At 45.4% G+C, this 9,884-nt stretch overlaps 1 protein-coding gene across 3 annotated transcripts; it reads left to right on the forward strand.

Annotated features, from left to right (window-relative positions):
- Positions 1-1,206: 1,206 nt before the first annotated feature.
- On the forward strand, positions 1,207-9,105 carry crabp2a (cellular retinoic acid binding protein 2, a). Of its 3 annotated transcripts, none has more exons than XR_011602348.1 (5): positions 1,238-1,529; positions 5,645-5,823; positions 6,411-6,527; positions 8,164-8,569; positions 8,608-9,104. XR_011602348.1 is itself a non-coding variant. In XM_070966487.1 (4 exons), exons 1-4 carry the CDS (start codon positions 1,448-1,450, stop codon positions 8,212-8,214), a joined length of 429 nt encoding a protein of 142 aa, XP_070822588.1. In that variant the 5' UTR covers positions 1,207-1,447; the 3' UTR covers positions 8,215-9,105. The 3 variants fall into 3 exon arrangements, 1 of the variants encoding a protein (XP_070822588.1); XR_011602347.1 differs by having other exon boundaries at positions 8,164-8,573; positions 8,608-9,103; XM_070966487.1 differs by having other exon boundaries at positions 1,207-1,529; positions 8,164-9,105.
- Positions 9,106-9,884: the final 779 nt, after the last annotated feature.

The following is a 9,884-nucleotide window of genomic DNA, read 5'->3' on the forward strand; positions in this document are numbered from 1 at the left end:
CAGCTCTGTGCGTAAAAGCGCATATCGCGTTACCAAATGTCAATCTGAGGCTGTTATTCACCTTTGTTAGTCAGTGCGTCATTGTTGTAAGTCTGACACTGAGCCGGTGTGTACATGGTGCCTATGGCTGCTTGGGGAACCTTCTCCTGATGCCCCCACCCCCTTTCTCCAAGTCGCCCGGTTTGCCTCGCGCTAATTCGCCGTGCAGTGTAGCGGATGGGATCATCCATCAAGAGTCAATAGTTAACGTCGGCTTTGTCCCGTTGCCATCCATCATCGGCGCGTGCGTGCGCGCAAACATACAGTGTGTGTGGCAGTGTGCGTGCTCTTTATAGGACTACCTCCGACCCCGCGGGCCCCTGACCCTGCCCCACTGGTCCGTCTGACTCGCCTCCTCCTCCTCTCTCTCCTTTCTTCCGTCTGAGCAGCGGGGGGCGAGAAGCTCTGAGGACACACCGCCGACCTGCGCCAATCCCACCTCTTATTTTAATCTCTGCCCCTCTTTCTTTGCCTCCCTCATGGGTTCAGGGTGTTTCATCCTCTAACGCAGGCCCCGTTAAATGGATAGCCCACCGGTCGAGGCCAGAAGCTATATCCCATTACCACCGCTTTTATTTTTATGACACAGCGCCGTGGCGCACAGGAGGCTGGGGGTGAACTTGGCCTCTCTGTCTCTCACTCTCCACGGCGCGCGCGCGCGCGCACACACACACACACACACACACACACACACACACACACACACACACACACACACACACACACACACACTTTGCCATCCATTCAGTCTGCCAGTTGACTGGTTCTTCCTTCGCACCGCTTTGCCAAGACGACATGTTCTGTCAACAGACTGGCCTGGCTGACATCCTCTCTGTTTTGCTCTATGTTCGCCGCACTGAAGTCATTCATTCATGCCATTACTGAATGTATCGCAAGCAAAACACATCTTACACCTAAACATGATATAATATGAAGTCTGCTGAGGTTTCCCCTGAGCGCACAGGGACATGAGGGCGCGGTCATTTTGGCTGATTCAAGATACGCGCGTGGAGGAGAGGCGTCTCCAAATGTTGGATGAAGTGCACATGTTGCCTACAGGGGCGTGGTCAGGTTGAGGCACTGTGGACCTTTGCCTGTAATCTGTTGGCCTGCGGGGCGTGTCCGTATAGAAAGGGGCGTGTGCATCCCTACACAAGTATCTTCGCTGTCTGTGCCATTCATTTGTGGCACAGCCGCTTCTGACATATAGGTGAGAGAAAATCTCTGACAGTCGGTCACTCATCCCGGGAAGAGGGCAGAAGTAACTGGACAGGCAGAGTAAAACTATCCGGCGCGCCCACATATCCCGATTCAAAAGGGGCAGTTGGAGCATTTTTGACGCAAGAAGCGCACCGACTACAGTTGGACCTCACAGTTGATCTACATTAATCCGCAAACTACCTGCAATATGGAGCGCAAAATCCCCGATTTCTCCGGCACCTGGGAGATGAAGAGTTCTGTAAACTTCGAGGATCTTTTAAAAAGACTGGGTAAGTGATGGAAATGAGGAAGAAAACAAAAACAAACTCATCATGGTATAATGTGCCAGCTTGACTCATTTTTTGCGCGACGGTGGTTTCGTTTGAAGCCTTTATTTCTGTGCGTAATGACACAGATCAGATGTGTCAGCTCAAACTGTAGCTTTCTCAGCACATTATAGGTCAAATCTTCCCCTGTGTCCGTGCGCCAGCGAGGATCACCCTCTGTATCGCATGGGTGGGGGGTCTTTGTCATTCTGCAGAACCCAAAATTCAGTACTTGGCCCCCAGCCAGCCTCACCCTCTCTCTCTCCTCTCCCCCCTTGGCCTCCCCTGCTAACACAATAGAGACAAACGGCGGCACATCTGTCTGTGTCACAACCTCCGATTGTGTATGCATGTGTGTGGAAGAGGACCGTTATGGCACGATACAGTGCAGGACAGTCGCATCATTATCTGAAGTGACAGTCGGGGAAAATGACGAACACCTGCTGCTGAGATTCACAGGTTTTTTTTTTTGTTTTGTTTTTTTACATCACTGGTGCATTTGAAGTCCGGACAAGCATCAAGGTGTGTGTGCCTGTGCGCGCGCGGTGTCATAGCCGTCTGTCGTTAGTAGCCAATTAGATGACTTGCTAGTGCACACCTGGAATTCATATCATCACGTAAGGGCACGGGGCTGCACGGTGGCGCAGCAGGTAGTGCGCGTGCCTCACAGCAAGAAGGTTGCCGGTTCGATCCCCGGGCCAGGCGGGGCCCTTCTGTGTGAAGTTTGCATGTTCTTCCCGTGCATGCGTGGGTTCTCTCCGGGTACTCCGGCTTCCTCCCACAGACCAAAAACATGCTCATTAGGTTAACTGATGACTCTAAATTGTCCGTAGGTGTGAGTGTGAGTGTGAATGTTTGTTTGTCCTTGAATGTGGCCCTGCAATCGGCTGGCGACCGGTTCAGGGTGTACCCCGCCTCTCGCCCATTGTAGCTGGGATAGGCTCCAGCCCCCCGCAACCCCGAAAGGGATAGGCGGTATAGATAATGGATGGATGGACGTAAGGGCACACGGAGAGATGACTGTATGAGACGACAGCACCAAACAGCAGCGCCTTCTCTCTCTCTCTCTCTCTCTCTCTCTTTCTTTCATTCACACACACATACACGCACGCACACACAGAGTGCTCTGCATATGAAAATTATTGAAATAACAATCAATCAAATGATACTATTGTTCCGACTGTAGACTCATCACCACAGGGCGGGGGCGCGAATTCCAACTTTCCTGTTAGACTGACGCACCAATTAGTGTTTAACAGCTCTCTAACTCTGCTTATCTTCACCTCCCCTCTCTCTCTCTCTCTCTCTCTCTCTCTCTCTCTCTCTCTCTCTCTCTCTCTCTCTCTCTCTCTCTCTCTGTGTGTGTGTGTGTGTGTGCCTGACGGAAAGCGTGGTTGGGGTCGATAACATGATGACCGCGTGCGCAATAATCAGCGTGCATGTTTTTGCATGTGTACAGTATAGCGGTATATGCTCGTGTGCACTTTTTTTAATGTCGATGTGAAGTATGTGCAAGAGTGCCAAAGAGATGGGAGGTGTAAGACAAGTATTCATGGAGAGGAGGAACTGCAGCAGGAATGCAGGTTAAACTATCTCTCACACGTATGACCGCATGTTTTCTTATATTTCCCTCTGCATTGGCATGACTGACAGAGAGGAATGGCCCTTGGTTTGGATGAGGGAAAAGGCGCAGCTGTATGAAGCCTGTCAGCACCCAGCTCCCTCCTCCTTCCATCCATCCTCTCTTCCTTTCCTCACCCCTGTTCTCCTCCCCTCTTCCCTCGTTTCCCCGTGTCCCAAATGCTTCCTCTGCCCTCTGCTCTTTGACCTCTGACCCTGACCGTCTGTCTACCTGTGTGTGTGTGTGTGTGTGTGTGTGTGTGTGTGTGTGTGTGTGTGTGTGTGTGTGTGTGTTTTCACATGTGGTCAGGTCTGTTTGAATTTTAAGCATTTTGGTCACAGATTTGAAAAAGTCTGTTCAGGTAATTTTCTGACTTCTAACGACCAGCAGTTACTTGAGAAGCTTCAGCCCCCTCGTGGCTCCCAAATGGTCCACAGGCCAGCACTTGACTCCTGTGTCTGAGCCAACAGACTGACGAGACTCAGAGGTCAGCTCGTGTCTGCAGGCCGGTTTGCTGCCTGAAATAATCTGAACTTTTAGGAAGGGGGGGACTTATATTTTAAACTAAGGTTCCTGGAGTTAGAAAGACATGTTTGTACTTAATTTTTTATTTGTGTGCTAAATCCATTAATTGAGTTTAGCTCATTTTTTTGTTGTTTCTCAGCAGTTTCCACCTTTAGGGTTGCAATAATACCAGGATTTTAAACTGCTAAATCACTTAATCCAAAATTTCACAAAATGGTTAAAAAGGCAATTGTACAGAGAGAAGCATCAATGCCTCACATTTTTACAAACTGGAACAAGCAAAAGTTTGACATTTATTGCTTCATAAAAGAGCATTATCTAAATTCATGGAAATTAATTTTTTATCAATTGATTTATCAATCAATTATTTATTCATGACCCACCTTTATGCGGCAGTGGAAGACATATTTATATCAATTGCGTCAAGAAAAGTTGCAATGTCACAGTGTAAAAGTACTCCATTATAAGTGAAGATCCTGCATTAAAACTTTTGTTGAGTAAACGTACATAATCTCAGCAGAATGCTCTTAGAATACAAAAAACAAACAAACAAACAAAAAAACAGGAAAGGAAGATGCTGCTGTCAAAGGGTGAATATGTTCCCTGCATTGTGATGTCCTTACACTGAGTTTTACACAATGCAACTTACACTAAATCCACGTGCACACGCTGAGAAAATGACAATGCACATGCTGTGTGTGTGTGCAGCATGGACATCCTGACGCACACCAAATGACTGTGCACTTCGGAGTGTGTATATATTTACCCTTGGTGACAGGTGGGAATGTGTGAGAGGTGAGAAGTGCGAAACCCAACTCGACGGCAGAAACACACTGGACGACGTACACACACTTCCCCTCACACTTGGACAGAGATCTTCACACACCACACACAGACCACTGCCCCCTCGTCTGTGTGACCCCCCTCCTGTTCCTCCCTCCCTCCCTCCACACCGGTCGGCACCTCGTTCCCTCTCTTTTCCCACGCTGTATCGTCAGTTTCACTGCAGCGCACCATGACAATATGAGTGTGTCATCTCTCTGCTGAGGAGGGAACAATGCTGATTACATCACAGAAATCACAAATGACCACATTAGTCCACTGTGTGTGTGTGTGTGTGTGTGTGTGTGTATGTGTGTGTGTGTGTGTGTGTGCGTGCGCGCGTACATGCATTACTCATGTTATGGGGACATAAATCTGTTTACACACTCAGATTGCAGGCACTCACTTTCCTTATGAGGACAAAACACAAGCCCCCATAACACAAATCATTAAATTTTAGGGTGAAGACTTGGGTTAAGGTAAGTCCAGGGAATTAATGTATGTATATGTAATGTCCTTTGAAATGATGGAAACAGGACTGTGTATGTGGACGTGTGTGCACGCAAAGATCATTAATTGTGGGGGGGATGCAGATGTGCTGGCCATGCTTTGTCTTATGACCTCATTGATTCCTCTGTCATCATTATTGGACGGAGGCGTGCAATGCTAGGCTGCTCCTTTTACCCTGAGTGTGCATGAGAACACGAACAAGCAGCAACAGCGCACCGCTCCAGCCCACACACAAACACACATATAGCCTAAGGCCAGTGGTTATGCAAAATTAGGTAAAAACTGGATTCATTTGCTTTGGTCGTCAGGGCAGAAATCTGTAAACCAACACTGTGACTGAAAAGATCTGTCCTAATGAACTGAGCTTGCCCTTCCTGTGGTGCACTGCTTACATAGGAATATTCATTCAAAGTGGCCATGACAGCTTGTGCAAGATCAAGTACTTACTTGTGTGTATTGTCCATATTTTATATCTATCTATATATTCATATTTATATGAATGTATTTATATCAACCTTAAATCTCCTCTTGCATGTTCTCTTTTTAGTTTGGTCATTATCTCCTTGTCTTCAATGTTTTGTTTGTTTTTGTTTTTTTGTAGGTGTGAACATGATGCTGCGTATGATTGCGGTGAAGGCAGCCTCCAAGCCGCTGGTGGAGATCACGCAGGACGGGGAGACGCTGTCCATTAAAACCTCAACCACAGTGCGCACCACCCACATCACCTTTACTGTGGGGCAGGAGTTCAATGAGGCCACAGTGGACGGGCGCGCCTGCACGGTACACAACGCATGGACACAAATGCTCTCTCATTTCTACTTCCTTTGCATTTTCACACATACATACACGCACACACAGAGAAGAAATGGACGCGTGGGGAGGGAGCTGTCCAGATTACATCAATCTGTTTAATTTGGCTTTTCATCATATTTGGACTGATAGCATATCTTTACCACTCCCTTGGACTCTGAAGGCCTGTCATGCAACACTATGCTCCTTCACACTCTTTATGGTCCCTTTCAACTTGCCATCTTCCCTCCGTTCCCCCTTCTTGCCCTTTCCTGCCCTCTGTCCCTCCCTAATTCTCCCTGTTGCTTTCCCCATTTCCCCATAGATGGCCTCTGTTTGGCCGTCTCCAAAGCAAACATATGCAACCAGCCAGCACTTTGCTCTAGTAAGGATGAGCACATCGCAAGTTATCACGCCTCAGTGATCTCTCCGTTCCACCTTTCTTGTCTTCTCTCTCCATTAGCCACCCCCTCCTTATCTCCTTTTCCCTTTCAATTGTTTACATCTGTGCATCCATTCTACACATCCGACATGACGTGTCTAATGGTTTGCCACCTTCTCTCTCTCTCTGTCCTCAGAGTTTTCCACGTTGGGAAACTGACAATAAAATCTGCTGTGAGCAGACTCTGCAGAAAGGAGAAGGGCCGAAGACGTCCTGGACCCGAGAGATCACCAATGATGGCAAGATGATCCTGGTAAAGCACACAAACTATCCACCAAGCCAGAGTTTAGATGTAGAATCAACAAGGGTAACACTTTACTGCTGCTTACAGAGCACAAATTACTGAGACATTGTGTTGTGTATATAGGGCATCAATAAGATTCTTAACCATATACGTACGCTGATAGTGTTCTGGACTCAAGCCACATGACTTGGGTTTGGTAATGGGATAACCAGAGCCATTATATTTAAGATAATTGTGTTTTCAGGATAGGTTTCTGTTATTTAGTGACTCTCAAATATTTCACACTACACATTGCTCAGTAATCGGGTTTGTTACTGTGTAAAAGTGCTGCATTTGACTCAGTATTTTTAGTGAGCAGCTATGACTTCAAAAGCATTCTGAGTAATGTAATTCATGTTGCTTATTTATCACCCTGCACACCATATTTAAAAACTTTTTTAAGTGCTGGTATCCTGACTGTGTCACAGGATTTCTTGTAGGTACACTATATGTTTAAAATGGATTATACCAAAACTAGATAATCAATTCCTCAAAATATCATTATTGATTCTACTTTATTACCAAAGAATGATACTATTGTATCTTGCATTGCATAGCCAGTAAGTACATGGAAAGTGGAAAATACTACAGTGAATTTTTCTCTTTGCCATTTTCTCTAATCTCCAGTCTGCCTCACTTGCACACACATTTTCATACTGGCAGTTATGTATTTTATTGGTAACCCCATTTGTACAACAAAATTACACTGTAATTTGCAGGCTATAATTTTAAGTGTTGCCTTCAGATTATAAATTATTTGCAAACTGTGCTTAGAGTAACATAATGCCAGGCTAATTATTCTCCCCCGCGGAAGATGAAAGCGTTTCTGTTGAAATTAGAAATGCAAGTGCAGGTCTCAGCATGAAGTCATGACAGTGAGCGTACAAACAAAATCAAAAGAGAGCCGGGCAAACAAACCATTATGTCATGTTAGTGACGTCTGCAGTGAAGGCTGGTAATGAAACAGGTCTAGGTCAATTATGGTTTTCTAATAATTTGTACCTATTTGCAGAGTTTTGTTCTGCTGCTGACAGCCTCTGTGAATGATAAGGTGCCTGTTTCACAAACAGAACTGTGTTCAACAAGAAACCCCACCCAGCTGGCACTTCAGGTTGCCTCAGACAAATTTTGATAAGTAGTCCAAATAATCATTTGACCCAAGTCAACCGGTAAACCAGTCCAACCAGAGGTGACACATGCATCATCCACAGTCCTCTCTGCAGCAAACAGTTTTTAAATTGGAAACACTGTAAACTGAACAAAAGTGCTTACAGGGCAATGGCTGCATGAGGGCTGGCAGTAAGTTTAAATCTAAGGCTCCTGACGTGCTCTCGACCAAACCCACAACTGCTTTTTAGAAGCCAGCAGTGATATAACTCAGACTTTCTGAGCAGATCAACAACTTTCTGCAAAAAAGTGTTGGTTAAAAACAGCTGGGCAGAGTGAGATTGTGTCGGTCTTAACTGCTGGAGACATTAAAAATAACTTGGACATTTAGAAAGAATCAACATAAATGGCTTACTCTAAGAAATACTCACCTTTTAATATGAATTCACATTGACCATGCCAGTCCACATTTAACATCCACATTCTCCTCTCTTTTCAGACCATGAGAGCAGATGATGTGATATGCACCAGAGTCTACGAACGACAATGAACAAGAGCACTTCTCACTTTTTGACCTTCCAGCTCCCCCACCCCTCTCCTGCATCACCACATGCGTCACTGGTCCCCTTTGTCAAGGCAGCACTGGGAGATAGTCTGTAGTTTTAGTCCAGTATCTCTGCTAGCTTCACTATGTAATAAGGGTGGTTATTGTATCAAGTCTATCACATATCTACACAATGTTCTTAGCTCCTGAGTTATCCGTCTGTCTCTCCAGCTCCATCAAACACGACCAGCTTGGTTTTAAATATGTATGTTGCTTTGCATGTTTGATTTGCTGAGTGACATCTCATTTATTTGGCATTGTGTGTGTGTGCGTGTGTGTGTGTGTGTGTGTGTGTGTGTGTGTGTGTGTGTGTGTGTGTGTGTGTGTGTGTGACAGCAGAAGAGGTGTGAGACTATATTTGTAGATGTGTAAACCAATCTATGAGCTCTTCCAGTTTCAGGTCAGTTTTGATGTGTCCCTCCTCTCTGTTCCTTTAGCCCTGCCCCGCAACTTTAACCTTTTCTATCTCACAGCGACATTTTATATTTATTACCACACTAGGGGTCTGATACAGTACTGCTAAAGTTTTTACTTTGTGTCTCTTTTATATGAAATGTGATCATAAGAAACAACACTTTCTATGGGAAAAACAATAAAGCATGATTTTAACTCACACTGACATAGATTCTTGGCCATCTTGTACCGAAAACCATTAGGGGCATAAAAGCATTTAACAGTGCGTATGTTTTATGGTTTGTGAGTGTAGCTGCTGAATATGTGCACATTAGATGGCTCCATCTTATTTTAGGCTTTCAGTCAGCTGTCTGCAACTAGAATAACTTGTCTGTCCCCTCCCTTCCAGTCTCTCTCTCTCTCCCTCTCACTGTTTTTGTCTTCCCATCCCTCCCGCCCTCCTCTCTCTGTCAGTCACCTCTCTGCCACATGCCCTCGTTATTTTTCCCTCACTATGCTTCAAGGCAGAAAATGTTTCCATTTTGATTTTTTTTCCCTCTGCCTGTGCACTTTTATCACACATTTCATGTGGGTCTGTTCATCCTGCAACTTTCCCTGGCATATGAAGCGACACACAGGGAGCCAGCTGCGGGAATGCCACTATTAGACTCTGCTTTATTTCCATTTCATTTGCCAGTTGGTTCAATTTGGTTCATATTTCTCTGGAAAGTATTTAAAGGCTGCTTGACTGAAAGGAATAGTTCAACAATTTGGGAAAATCACATTTCTTGATAGGAGTTAGATGAGAAGATTTATACCACCCTCATGTCTGTACGGCGAATTTGAAGAGCCACCAGCCATATAGCAAGTTGTTTGTCAGCTGGCAGCAGTGACCTTCTGGAGTCTCCCCTGGATGCCAGGCGACTGCTCACAGCCAAGAAATAGTCCCATCCATACTCCCCCTGAAATGGTAAATTGATATCTTTTTATATTGTGTTTTTGTACAGATTAAACAAGATATCATGTGTTAACTCTGAGGTGCTGTTAGGTGGATTTTGCTGCCTTTGTGCAGAGCTAGGCTCCGGTTTTTATGCTAAGCTAAGCTAAGCTAAGCTAAGCGGCTGCTGCCTAACTAAAACTCTGCAGGAAAGCGATTTTTTTCTGAAAATGTTGCTCTATTCCTTTTAATACCCTAAATTGTGGAAGATCTGTTGTTATGGTAA

Source organism: Chaetodon trifascialis, chromosome 7 (assembly GCF_039877785.1).
Source record: "Chaetodon trifascialis isolate fChaTrf1 chromosome 7, fChaTrf1.hap1, whole genome shotgun sequence".
NCBI lineage: Eukaryota > Metazoa > Chordata > Actinopteri > Chaetodontiformes > Chaetodontidae > Chaetodon > Chaetodon trifascialis.